General features: G+C 41.8%; 2 protein-coding genes across 6 annotated transcripts in view; one reads left to right on the top strand and one right to left on the bottom strand.

Annotated features, from left to right (window-relative positions):
- The window catches only part of POLM (DNA polymerase mu), a 44,853-nt gene extending 38,837 nt beyond the window's left edge, over positions 1-6,016 (bottom strand). For 3 of the 5 annotated variants that reach the window (XM_072402880.1, XM_072402879.1, XM_072402875.1), the window contains exons 1-2: positions 5,886-6,016; positions 1,845-2,037 (exon numbers count right to left, since the gene is read on the bottom strand). In XM_072402880.1, the coding sequence (XP_072258981.1) occupies positions 1,845-2,029 (185 nt within the window). In that variant the 5' untranslated portion in view covers positions 2,030-2,037; positions 5,886-6,016. Of the gene's footprint in view, positions 1-1,844; positions 2,038-5,639; positions 5,664-5,746; positions 5,766-5,885 lie in introns of those variants that run through there. The other 2 variants (XM_072402877.1, XM_072402878.1) reach the window with 2 other exon arrangements.
- Positions 6,017-6,060: 44 nt separating this feature from the next.
- SH2D6 (SH2 domain containing 6) overlaps positions 6,061-14,373 on the top strand; it is a gene marked incomplete in the record, with an annotated part of 24,186 nt that continues 15,873 nt past the window's right edge. The window contains 6 exon segments of the mRNA XM_072402881.1: positions 6,061-6,105; positions 9,806-9,831; positions 9,956-9,990; positions 12,283-12,299; positions 12,380-12,488; positions 12,631-12,680. Coding sequence (XP_072258982.1) covers positions 6,094-6,105; positions 9,806-9,831; positions 9,956-9,990; positions 12,283-12,299; positions 12,380-12,488; positions 12,631-12,680 — 249 coding nt within the window.

Raw genomic sequence — 14,373 nt, forward strand, 5'->3', positions numbered from 1 at the left:
GGCACAGATTGATCAGAAGTGGACATGAATGGCACATGAACAATAACTGTGTACTGTAGTCTTCTTCATGGGTAAATAAGGCATCCCCCTTGAAAATAAGCCCTAGAGCATATTTTGGCCTTCAAAAAAAAATAAGACAGTGTCTTATCATCGGGGAAACAGGGTATTCAACATAATGGGGGTCGTTGAAATCATTTTGTGCATGCATTTGCAGTGGTCGCCCCAGAAATATTTTTGAGCTAAGCGGGAAGAAATTCTAGGTGGGTAGTGGCCCCTGTATTGTGAACCAACTCTTCAGTAACCATCCAAAAACAGCCAGGAGGTTACTGAAAGGTGCCGGGTGGTGCGCCCAGCTAAGAGACCAGGGAGAACACTGCAATTGCAATGTGGTTCTTTGAAGCAACAAGTCAATTCTGGTCACATGGTTGCTTTTTGTCCTCTGGAAAAACAGCCGAACACAGGGGCATCTAGAAGCGTCTTCTACCGTGCCTTGCTCAGCACCTATGCCATTTTACTTTTATTGGTAAATGAAATAATGAAATTTATGTAATCGAGCTAGAACATTTCACATCTTTGGGAACAGAAACATTTAGATTATATAACCACATACATTTTTCCCCAGCCAATTAGGAAAGGAAATGCCTGGCCAAGTAATATACCCAATTTTAGCAAAGCTGGAAATCATCATTATGAGTCATCTGGAAATGGGGGGGGGGTAAGTGGCACTTCATAGCATGACCCTGATATTTCTACACTCGGCTAATAAAATCTTAATAATGAAATCCACTTTATGCAATGTATTGTCTACAAGAGCAATGTGGATTACTTCAATCTTGTATACTGTATTTTAAAGCTTTGCAGTTCACTGCTAAATCTTACAAGGTAATATCTGGGTTTACAAAGGCATTCTGTGCATACACAGTGTATTTATAAGAGGAACAGTCATGACCACACATTTACCTTGATTTTACAGCTTATAATAGGTCACAGTTCTTGCTCGTCTATTTGTTATATAGATATATCAGTTATATTTGTTTCTTTCAACCTACTCCAACTGAGACAGTTTCTGGAATGTCAGAGACTAGGAGCTACAACCCAACTGACTTCCTGTCGCCATCTCTTATGTTGGCTTTCCTCTCCCAGCAGCAGGACAAGGACTGTGTTGTCTGCTATACCAGCACCGAGTCTAGTGTACAATGACCTGCTGTTATCCTGCATGCAAAATGAGGTTCACATGCACAATCACTGACTTTGAGATCATTACAAAGCACAAGGGGGCGCTCTTTGTGTCTGGAGGAAAAGAAGTTTAATATCTGGATAAGGAAGGGATTCTTCACTGTAAGGTCTGTGAAAATGTGGAATCGGCTCCCTCAGGAAGTAGTTTCAGCAAGTTCTATAGATTGCTTTAGGAAAAACTGGATGATTTCTAGAAGCACAGAATATAACTGGGGATTAATGTAAAGATAACAGACTGTTGATCCAGGGAACATCTGATTGCCTCAAACAATCAGGAAGGAAATTTTCGTCCTTTTTTTGGAGCAAATTGTACCAGGTTTTTTTGCCTTGCTCTGGATCAATTATGTCTGTGGGGTTCTTATCTGGGATATGTTAAATTCCCTAGTGGTTGAACTTGATGGACTTATGTCTTTTTTTGTATGTAACTATGTGTACGTAACTTTAGGCATCTGGGGGTTTGCATGCAAGATAAATTTGGGTTGGCCTATACTATACTATATACCTTGCTGTAAAAAAAAAAAAAATCTGTTCAATTAAAAGTGTTTGCATCTAAAGTTGTTTTAAAAACTTGTCTCCTTCCCTATACAATGCCTCCCTTTAACATGTACCTGTAATCTTGTGCCACAGTGAATCCTTTCCTCTGTGCCAGAGCTGTGAGGAAACCCCGACGTGCTGCACCCATCCTGCGCTCCACCAGGAATATGGAAACCCCAGGAAATAAGCCGGCCGAAACTTCGGGATGTGCGGGAACTGGAATTTCCTTCTTTCTCTTTTTCAGAGGGATGGGAAACATTGCCAGACCTAGTCAGTTTAAAGAAAAAAAACAAACAGGGAGTTAATAAAAATCCTCAGCCTCAACTGCCAGCACATATCTGTAAGAGCTGATTGTGCAGTGCCAGGTGCAGCATTCTGGAAGCAGCTATGCAAATAGCAATGTTCTAGTTGTCAAAGCTCTGAGCATTGTCTAACACTTAGGCAGGAAAAGAAGGGGACCTCTAGGTGGTGTGCCGTCAAATCTTCATATTTCAGGTGCATGCATACAGGAGCAGCACAGTGGCTAGCACTCTGGCCTTTGCAGTGCTGAGCCGCAGGTTTAAATCTTGGCCAGGACTATCTGCATGGAGTTTGCAGGTTATCCTCATGTCTACGTGGGTTTCCTCCGGGTACTCCAGTTTCCTCCAACATTCCAAAAACATGCAGTTAGGATAATTGGCTTCCCCCCAAATTGACCTTTATATTGACATTTGACTATGGTAGGGACATTAGATTGTGAGCTCCTTTGAGGGACAGTAAGTGACATGACTATGGACTTTGTACAGCACTGCATATTATGTCAGCGCTATATAAATACTGTGTAACAATATTAATACCCACTTACCCAAGTTACCATAATCTAACCGTGTTTGCTGTAAGGATGCCAATGCAAAACTATCACTGTTATTCCCCCCTCCCCTCTGGCCACGTTGTCTTGGCATCACCTTTCCTTCTGCCCTCTCATTTAACCCCCATATTCAGAACATTTCCAGGTCCTGTCACTTTCACCTGCGCAACATCTACAAAATCCGCCCCTACCTGTCCCCTGAGACCACCAAACTCCTTGTACATGCTCTTATCATCTCTCGTCTGGACTACTGTAACCTCCTCCTCTCTGGTATTCCACTAACCTGACTCTCTCCTCCCACCTACCTACCCCATACACAGCCTGCCCACCTACCCCATACACAGCCTTCCCACTGCTCTTCTTCTGCTGCCTCTCTTTGTAGTTCTCTTTATTGGCTTCCATTTCACCTTAGAATCAAATTCAAGCTCCTGTGCTTTGCCTTCAAATCCCTCTACAGTTCTTGTCCCACTTACCTTTCTGATCTGATGGAAAAATACCCCCTAGCCGCTCTCTTCACTCCTCCAATGACCTACTAATGACTTCCTCACTCATAACCTCATCACACACACGCCTCCAAGACTTTTCTAGAGCTCCCCGGACTCTCTGGAATGGTCTCCTCGTCCTTTTCGGCTTGCTCCTACTTTCTGCTCATTTAAAAGAGAACTCAAAACCCAACGCTTCCCCCTCACCTACCCGTCTTCTTCTGTCTCCTAAACCCTCACTACTTCCCACCATTCCATATCCTCCTCCTATTGTGTAACACTTCCCCCACCTCCTAGATTGTAAGCTCCTAAGGGCAGGGTCCTCGCCTTCTCCTGTGTCACTGTAGCATTTGCTACCCCTATTTAATGTACAGCGCTGCGTAATATGTTGGCGCTATATAAATCCTGTTTAATAATAATAATAATAATAATAATAATACCCCTATTTAATGTACAGCGCTCCTAATTTATAACTTCTGTTAAACAATAATAATAACTGGCAAAAAAAGATCTGTCCTAGAAAATAAAAGTTCTGATGATTTTGTCCCATTGGCTTCAGAAATTTTTCATTCTAAGTTTAGAATATTAGAACCATCAGAGAATCGGGAGGCTGACTGAGGCCACTGCTGAAATTAAATGCCAATCTATTTTCAGGCATGGAATAGTCTCCATCTGGGGCAATAAAAGTGCACCCAGAGTACAGATAATAAAATCAAAACAAGGAAACAATTAAAGCAACCCCCCCAACCTCTCCAGCTCAATGTACTGTGAAGCAATTCATTCCTAAAAGATTCCTACAAAGAATCTGATATCAGTTTCAGTGGTGACATCTGCAGCTTAGTTACAAATAAATGATACCCCAACCTTGCTTTGTGTGCTCCCCCCTCCTCCCCAACTAATTTATTATTCACTTTGATGCCCCCCCAGAGTATGGACATTTATTACATGGCCCAGTTTTTGCAACGCTACTGTACTTCACCTAACAGCCCTGACCTTACTACCCCTCCAAGCTTACTTACCCTTCACACCATGGCCTATGGATACCCATTACCCCTGCCACCCCCGGCCTATACATGCTCAATGTACCCACCTAATGTCTACGTATTGCCCCTCTAAGCCTGGCCTATGGAAAATCAGTACATCCTACCCCATGCATTGCAAAATTAGCCCCCCCCCAGCCCAGCCTATGGACCCTCATTACCCTTCCAACCTTGGTCTATGGATACCCATTACCCATGTCAGCCCTGGCCTATAGATGCTCAATGTACCCACTTAATGTCCTCCTATTGCCCTGGTCTATGGACACCCAATACATCCTCACCCATGCATTGCAACCCTAATACCCCTCCCAGCTCCACCTAATGTAACATTCACCTGAATACCCCTCTGAGCCTGGCCTATGTATACCGATTACTCCTCCAAGCCCGGCCTGTATACACTTATTACCCCTCACAGATTGCAATATGTACCCTATTACCCCTAATTGGCCCAGATTATGTACTTTTATTACCCTATCCTGGCCCCACCTATGGGCACCTAATACCAATCCCAGCCTCCACCCTAATGCAATATTTACCTTATTACCCCTCCTAACCCCCAGCCTTTGGTCATTTACTACCCCCTCTCTAAAAAAAACCTATTACCCCTTGTAGACTACCCCCAATTTAATATTCAAGTTACAACCTTAAGCCTACGAACACATAATGCCCCCTCCCAGTCCCGGCCTACTAACACTTTTTGACCCATTCAACCCAGCTTTTACCCCCTGATCACCTATCACCAGCCTAATGCAAAAATCCCCCTAATACCCCTCACAGCCCCAGTCTAGGGATATTTACAACCTGATGCAATATTCACCTTACAGCCCCAGCTAGGGACACTTACTACTTCCTCCCAGCCAATGGGCACTGATTGCCAATCCCCCACCTAATTCAAGATTCACCACAATACCCTCACCCCCCCTCCCCCCAAATCTGTGGATATTTATTACCCCCTCCTGTTGGACCTAGAACCCCTTATTATACCTCCTAGCCCCCAGCTGATGCAATGTTTACCATATTGCCCCCAGACTATGGACACTTCTACCCCCTCATCTTAGACCAAGGACCCCTTATTACCCCTCCTGATGCAATACTGCCCTCACAGCCCCCCACCTAGGCACACTTATTACCCCTTCCTCTTGATCATTGGACCCTTCTATTATTCCTCCTACTCCCCACTGGATGCAATACATCTAATTGCCCCTCGCAGCCCCCAGCCTAAGGAAACTTGTTACCCCTGCCTGTTGATCCTTGGACCTATTATTACCCCTCCTACCCCCCACCTGATGCAATACTCACCATTATGCCCCTCAAAGCCCCCCACCCAAGGACACTTACTACCCCTTCCTGTTGATCTTAGAACCCCCTATTACCCCCCACCTGATGCAATACTCACCTTATTGCCCCACAGCCTCCAGCCTAGGGACACTTGTTACCTCTTCCTGTTGATCCTTGGACCTATTATTACCCCTCCTACCCCCCACCTGATGCAATACTCACCTTATTGCCCCTCACAGCCCCCAGCCAAAGTACACTTACTACCCCTTCCTGTTTATCATAGGAGCCCTTATTACCCCTCCTGCCCCCCCACATGATGCAATACTCACCTTATTGCCCCTCACAGCCCCCAGCCTAGGGACACATGTTACCCCTTCCTGTTGATCCTAGGACCCCTTTTTGCCCCTCCCTGCTCGGCCCCTGCCCCCCTCACACACCTGGCCTGAAAACTTCCCTCTGCTTTCTCACCTCACTGTACAGCTAAAGAGACTTCCGGTTACATGGCCACGCCCTTTATGCAAATAGACCATCTACGAAAAGCAGGCACGTCAAGATATAACCCCGCCCTTTATGTTAATGATCTGGGTCCTGGAGACCTGGCATGCATGAGCCAACCTTGTAGCCCCGCCCATATATCCGGGGACGCGCGAACAGAGCAGTTCTTGCAGCCAGCAGCATGCTAGCCAATGTAATGAAGGGCTGGGGACTTTTTTCTGCATTTATTGTGTTTGTGTTTTTAAAAACATGCCAGGCAATATTCAAATCAGCTGCAAGCTGGCTGGTGTCCGGCTGGCTAATATCTGCTGCTTCCTCTTTGTCAGAGTTATAAGATGCAAATATAGCACAGATATAATGAACAATGGCCATTGTGTAGAAACAAAAAGACTCACAAAGTGTGATAATCTCCTATAATTACACTGCACTCAAATGTAAATATACTCAGAGAGAGCAGACACACATGACAGCTCTTCATAGGGACTTACCTGGATAGAAGAGCAGATCTTTCCATTCCAGTGGGGAAATACTATTCCTGCTCATTGGCTGCTTCCTTCTCCTGCCAGGTGAGATATTAGAGTATTAGATTTATCCTGTGTGGTAATATTGTGAATGGCTCCTATACAGCCCCTGGGCTCATGCAATGCCCAAGGGTGACAACCCCATGATTATAAATTGTGCCATTTGTTGGTGCTTTTACAGCTCACTGACAAAGTGCTCCATGCCTCGTGAAAAGAGTTGGAATTGGAAATGTTCCATGTATAGCTGTATGCAACTGGAATATCAACATGCATGTCATGGAAGTGTAGGTGGTAAAGTATTCTTTATTCTTCATGGATATTGGAAAATGGACTTTGACATGGGAAGACATGTTGAGGAGCAGCTGCTTCCCATCTGAAGCCAATTCTTGCCGGTCTGTGTGCGCAGGGCCCTGGGGCATGCGGTCAGTTGTGGGTTGGCATGCAAGCAAGGGTGGTGCCAGCTACTGCTAGGGCCCCTGGTGGCTATGGACTCTCCGGGGGCCCTTGCAGCAGTTCGTATCACTCCTGCTTGCATCCCCACTCACAACTGACCACATGCTTCGGGCCCTGCGCACACAGACCTGCAAGAATTGGCTTCAGATGGGAAGTGAGGAATGGTAGTAAGAGAAGGAATCTGAGAGTGAGGGAGAGAAAAAAAATGTGAGGAAACAGATAGAGGGGGAAGAAAGAAAGAGGGGGAGATAGAAGAATGGCAAAAAAAGAATATAGAGGGGGTGATAAAGATAGAAATTGGGATTTGTCAAGGATTGGGGGGTGGAAGAGGGAAAAAGTAGGGAGAAAATGTTATAGACAAGACAAAGACTTTAAGCTCATCTCCAAGCAGGTTAATGTTAGAACCCTTGGGGTTGTACAAGGAAAAAAAAATGGGCAAAAAGAATGGCGTACAACCAGCCAAGAAGAACTTCCAAGGAAATACAAACTGAACTCCAAGATCATGGTCCATCAGTGTCTAATCCCACTATCTGTGCACCTCCTAGATTGTAAGCTCTTCTGGGCAGGGTCCTCCCCTCCTCCTGTGTCACTGTCTGTATCTGTCTGTCATTTGCAACCCCTATTTAATACAGCGCTGCGTAATATGTTGGTGCTATATAAATCTTGTTTATTAATAATATTAATCTGGATTCAATAGAAGCAAAAGACTCATGCCAATTTGCTAAAATGCATCCAGTCGGCTAGAGTGCCAAAAAGAAAGAGCACCATACCTACTGTGAAACATGGAGGAGGCTTAGATATGTTTTAGGGTTGGTTTGCTGTGTCTGCCATGAGATGCCTTGAACAATGAAATCTCAAAAAATCAAGACATACTACCCAGTGTCAGAAAGTTGTCTCAGCCGCAGGCCATGGATCCTTGAACAAGATAATGACCTAAAGCACACAGCTAAAAGAAGCCAAAAATGATTTAGAACAAAATTTTGACCGATCTTAGGTGGCCTTTTATGAGCCCAGATTTGACCACAATGGAACATCTATAGAAAGATCTGACACGTGCAGGTTGGAGATGGCAGATTCACACCTAACACAGCTGAAGTTGTTTTTTCAGGTTGACTCAGCCAAACTACTAGCTGACAGCAGCAGATGTCTCATTGACAGCTAGAGGAGTCCGTGTTTGCAGTGATTGCCTGTAAAGGTTGTGCAATTAGGTTTTTCTGCATGCCGTTTTTATTTTAGGTATTGTTGGAATTATTAATCTAAGATATTATATTATATATAAAATATATAAGTGCAAGCAAACTCAGATTTATGTTAAATATAGAATAAACAATGATGGGTGCCATTACTCCTGTTAGTTGCTTCAGAGACAGTTGTGGGTTCTTCTTTTTTTATAGAGGGGTATCAACATATTTGTCAATGTTTGTATCTAGCAGTCATTAAGCTTATACAAATAGGTAAAGGGCAATATTTAAAAAGAATGGCTACCCAAAATCCATCAGCAATAAACACAGAATGGGGTTGGGGTACAACTAGGGAAATTCTCCTTCATTTTGTGATTGGTCAGTAGTAAGGGGAACAAAGATACCAATTAAAATAAGGAATAGTAGCATCTATCTGTTTGTAGGTGTTTAAAATAATATCCCAACGCGTTCCAGGGCCTCAAAAGTCCCTCTTAAGGGCTGAATAGAAATGAGTGGAAAAGGGCATATTGACTGACCTCAGGTTACAAATGGGTAAAAAATAATTTAAAACTTTAAATAGTTACCTGGTGTTCCAATTTTTTTGCATTGAGATTCCAGTGCAGAGTCTTTGTGCCAATTTCTATTTAGCTATGAAAATTTGAGCCCCTAAAATGCACTGGATTCCCAGACAAACTCTGGAACAGTATTTCCCAACCAGGGTTCCTCCAGAGGTTGCTGGGGGTTCCTGGAGCAATGAGCACTTTGCACCTCTCAGGTCAGTATAAGTGACCCCAATGATGTTTTTAGCTATCTGTAAGAGTGACATTCTTCCCAATAGCCAGCAATGTAAGAGGAATTCTTCCCACTGACCACCACACTAATATACTATGGGCTGTGGATAAAGGAGTTAAAGAGGGGGCCCTGAAGACCTGAAAGTTTTTTCAAGGGTTCCCCCATGGTAAAAAAAGTTGGGAAACACTGCCCTATAATATCCCAAACACTCACCTGGCATGGGCTCCCTCGTTGGTTTATAGTTGGCAATGCAATGTACAAATCAAGAGGAGGCAAAGTTTTACTTTAGGACTATTACAAAAAATGTATTGATGGCTGGAATTACACATTTAAAATTTTATTTTTGGGAGGGCAAATGGACCTGGAGGAAGTCTTAGTGGAAGGTTGTAGAACCCCCCCATTTGCAGGAAATGCAGTTATTGCATCTAACTTTGGTGCCTGTGAACCCAACATCTATGGAATGCAGATCATTATTCCCTATTATTATCTCAGCCTATGATTTTATTTCACGTTATAATAAAGTGCAAAGACCTGTGACAAACCAAGAATTTCCATGCAATCATAGCTCAACAAATCCGGTCTGGTGGCTCAGTGGTTAGGACTCCCGTGTAGCACTAAGCTTTGAATCTTGGCCAGGACCCTGCTTAGAGTTTGTATGTTCTCCTGTGATTGGGTTTCCTCCACATCCCAAAAACATACTAGTAGGTTAATAGGGTCTCTCCACCCCCTCAAAAAAGAGACCTCAGTCTATGTTAGGGGCATTAGCCAAAGGTAGGGATCATAGCTTGTAAGTCGTTCCATGGGATCCGTTAATGACTTGTACAGCATTACGTAATATGTTGGTGTGATAGAAATTCGCGATAACAATAATGTGCAATTTTTATTACTAAATGTGTTCATGTTATGCATGAGATGACACCTAGATAATAATTTCCTTTTCATTCAGGAAATGTATGGGAGCAACAGAAAACTGTAAGTAAATTATTTCTGGTTACACTAAATATAATAATATTGTCTTCATTATAAATATTTGTTTTTTGTTACCTGCACACCAACTATACAGCGGCCGATGTTCTGTACGCTTTTTCTTTTCCAGGTCTTGTTTCCCTCCGCAGCCTCTCTGCAGATACGGTAATATAAACTCAATCATGAAAAGAATTGCTGGTTAGGAAATCTAATAATGTCGATGTGTTTCCTAATGGTTCCATCCCACAACAGGTTGACATTGATGAGCTGAATATCCACAAGCTGGGTGTATAGTGGGGCAATGATACAAATCTGCCCCATTTTATATCTCTGCACTGGGAGCAATGCAAGAAAAAGTTTGGCTTCCATGGAACAAAAATGCATTGATCAAATTACAGGAACTATGATTACTTCATTGTTTATTCATAAATGCAAATGACCTATTTGTGTTACAGAACAGAAAAAGGTTGCAAATTTGAAAAAGAAAATATTTTACAATAATATTCACCAGCATAGATTACATCTGATTGGTTGCAAGTTCTAAAGATTGCTTTAAGAAAAAGTTGGATGATTTCTAGAAGCACAGAATATAACTGGGGATTAAAGTATTAAATATAACAGACTGCTGATCCACGGAACATCCGTTGTCTCATAGGATCAGGAAGGAATTATTTCCCCTGTTGGAGGAAATTGAACCCGGGATTATAAGTTTTTGTTGCCTTCCTCTGGATCAGCTATGTCTATAAGGTTTTATATCTGGGCTGTTTATTTCCCTAGTGGTTGAACTTGGTGGATTTATCTTTTTTTAACATGACATACTATGTAATTAGTTGATTCAAGTAATTCACTCTAATGCTGGATACCCAGAATGTTATTGGGAATCTTTGACCATACAACATCAAAAGTACCGCAGCACAGGTATTGATTCACAGATTTTTTAATAAACTGAGAAACAAAATCAGTTTTCACCTTGATTTTCTAAAAAGATTTTAATATTTTGGTTTGGTCGTTAGGGAACAACAGATCCACTTGTGATCCATTTTTTAATTTAATAAGTAAATGCATCAGATGAAAAAATATCCCCCCCTCTCCATTGGATTCTAGATATCAGTCTTTGCCTGGCTCCTAGGGCTTTATTTAGAAAGCAGTGAATCTCACTTCCCTGAAATATTCTCTGGTGGTGAATCAATTATTGCCATTGATACACGAAGACATGGAAGATTCCCACCAGCGAATGTTTGTGGGAAAGTGTGATTGCCTGTTTTATAAATGGAGCTGTTTTACTAAATTATGCAGAAGTTGGAATGTCTGATTCACTGCTTTATAAAAAGACCACAGTGGCTCAGTGGTTAGCACTCCGGCCTTTGCAGCACTGGGCCCCAGGTTCCAATATCGACCAGGTCACTATCTGCATGGAGTTTGCAGGTTCTCCCTGTGTTTGTGTGGTTTCCTACGGGTACTCCGGTAGCTCTGGTTAGGTAATTGGCTTCCCCCCAAAGTTGACCTTAGACTGTATTAATGACATATGACTATGGTAGGGTCATTAGATTGTGAGCTCCTTTGAGGGACAGCTAGTGACATGACTATGGACTTTGTACAGCGCTGCGTAATATGTCGGTGCTATATAAATACTGTGTAATATTTTTAATATTAATAATAATGTTGCTTCCTGGCACCCTGATCCCTGCCACAGCAATGTTTAAGAGTTCAGCACACATGGAAGATATGACATTCTCAGTGCATTGACTGGTACCTGACCGCCATGGCATGAGGCTGGGAACCTACCTTGCAGTTTCTTACTTACCACATCAGAAATAGTTGCTTATTGCTGGCAGTTTGTAGCAGTGTGACAAGTTGGCAAAAAAACAGGTCCTCTTACCTTGTCCCTTAGTTGCACATACCTTCCTGTTATTCTTTATAGGTGGCCATATACTAGTCAAAGAATGCACGACCTTTGTCAAGTTATCAGTTCCTCCGTGATCATTTACATGGTTACAACCAACAACCTGCAGTGCCATGTTGGTATTGCAAACCACAAGGAGCTCTTCTTGGCTGCCAAATATTAGAAAGGAAATTCCCAATCAATAATGTAACTTGATACAGAAAAGCACAATTTTTAATAGATTAACTATTAGGTTGACATTTTTATTAGGTTTTCTTGATATTTGCATAACTCCCACTGCTTGAATCAGGGCTGAATGCATCTGGCCCAGGGTGCTGGGATGTATGTACAGCCCCTTCCACCTGCCCAATTCTGCATTGCATAGAGAAGCACAAAGGCCAAATGATGATATCACTGGGTCCAAAGTAACGTATAGAAAACAAAAGGTTTTATTTAAACATTTCATTATCATGTTGATTTTATATGAGAGTTAGGGGAAGTCATAATATAAACAGAATAAGCTTCATCTTTATACCAACCATGGAGCTGACATAGAATCTTTGTTTGCTTTTCAGAGAATGAAGTGATAGAGGTAAGTGTCTGCTTTATATTGATTTACTGGGACTCATCTTTATTTCTTCCTCATTTATACCCACATGCTTTCTTCTTTAGGAGGATAATGAAGAGGACTCAGACTTGTATGAAGCCCCTCCATGCGATCTGCAGAGCAGGGCTGTCCCCTGTGTGTGGGCACCCCAGGACAACCACAGCTTATATTTAGGTAAAACAAAAAAAATGAGGAAAAGAACATTGGAAAGTCCTTCTGACCCTGGCATTGCTGCCTTCATGACACCTGGTCACGTTATGTATTTATTTATGTGTCACAATGTAATTATTATGTAATTTTTGTTATTTCTGTTCAGATCGTTCTGCAGGAGTGCAGAGGCCTCCTTTACTGGACAGAATTCAGCAGGTAAACTATCAATGCACCCCGTAACATAATATTCATCTATTCCAAACCATAAACTTTTAGTATTTAAGTATCCCCAGTAGAACTTTTCACATTCAATTTTTGTCCTTTGCAGCCAAGCAAATCATTAACCAGCTTGACATGCTATGTTCCAAAATAATGGTGCAAGCCATACGGACCTCATTCACTTATGTTAATGTAATATTGGTGACCAGTGGATACTGGAACATTCTTCATTTGTGTACTATGTATTGCTGAGCTGAGTTATGCATTGTGTGCATTCACCGTGGAGGTAGATAGGACATCCTGCGAGTGTTTATATAGTTTTTATATCTTTTCAGATGCATTTTTACTGAAAAAAAAAGTATTTCTATACATTTTTATTATTTTTTCGTACAAAAGTTTAAAGGTAAAACAGTGCAAAATGAAAAACAATATTTATATTTCCTTTTTGCAGTACATAAAGATCAATAGTTAATTATAACAAGTTCCATGCTGCCGTCCTCAACGCGTTTCACAACAAGGGCTTCATCAGGACAAACTGTAGTGTATATATATCAATTTCTTTATGACTTATTGTTTGTTTAGCATCAACTTTAAAGCACCTCTATCAAGGTAAAAGAAATTTGGGTAGAAGCAACAAACTATAATTTAAAGCTGCAAGACCTTAACTATCAAACTTGATTATAATCAGTTGATGCTAAACAAACAATAAGTCATAAAAAAATTGATATATCCACTACAGTTTGTCCTGAAGACGGTAGCATAGGAATTGTTATAATTACCTAATGATCTTTATGTACTCCAAAAAGGAAATATAAATATTCTTTTATGTTTTGCACTGCTTTACATTTGAACTTTTGTACTAACAATAATAAAAATGTATATAAATACTTTTTTAAAAGCAAAAACAGTAGTTTTCTCTTTCCTGAAAAGTCCTATTCCAAATGATCTTTTTTTGAACTTGTGATAATGGGATAGGGATGTGGTGCCACTAAATAAAAAATTATCTCCCAAGAAAAAAACTCTCTAGATATATGTTCTGCAGTGTCTGTATTTATAGATGGGATCATGGCTGCCAGTGGCTGGTTGTAGCTCCCCTCTTCATGCATTGCCAATGAACACATTACTGGTTCCGTACAGTAATATAGCTGCACACTGCCAGTGTAAAGGTGAATGCTGTAAGGCTGGTTATATTGCAGAGGTGCTCCATGCTTGATTGATATTCCCATAAGGCTTCATATTGTGACCTAGTCTTCTGTATATTGCAAGGTATAAAGGGCCATGGTGGCCTACGGATGAGGCTGTGAGGTCTTGTTTGCTGCTGGTAGAACCTGTAAATTAGGTAAGTGCGTGGGTACTGGAGTGACGTTTAGTGACATCACTTGTCATTGCCCCTGCCTGTACCCGGAGATCCCAGGCTCTGAACAGCTTACCAAAAACTAAACAATATGTCCGCCCCGCATAGCCGCCTAATCGGCTCCCAGCCAACCAGGATATTTATGGTGACAAAATAACTACCGTATTTTTCGGCGTATAAGACGCTCCGGCATATAAGAAAAATTTTAAAGGAGGAAAATCTAGAAAAAAAAGATTCTGAAAGATTATTCCCCTTCTGATCACCCTGTGCCAATTTAAATTCCCCTTCTGATCACCCTGTGCCAATTTAAATTCCCCTTCTGATCACCCTGTGCCA

The sequence above is a fragment of the Pyxicephalus adspersus genome, chromosome 2 (assembly GCF_032062135.1).
Source record: "Pyxicephalus adspersus chromosome 2, UCB_Pads_2.0, whole genome shotgun sequence".
NCBI classification, from domain to species: domain Eukaryota; kingdom Metazoa; phylum Chordata; class Amphibia; order Anura; family Pyxicephalidae; genus Pyxicephalus; species Pyxicephalus adspersus.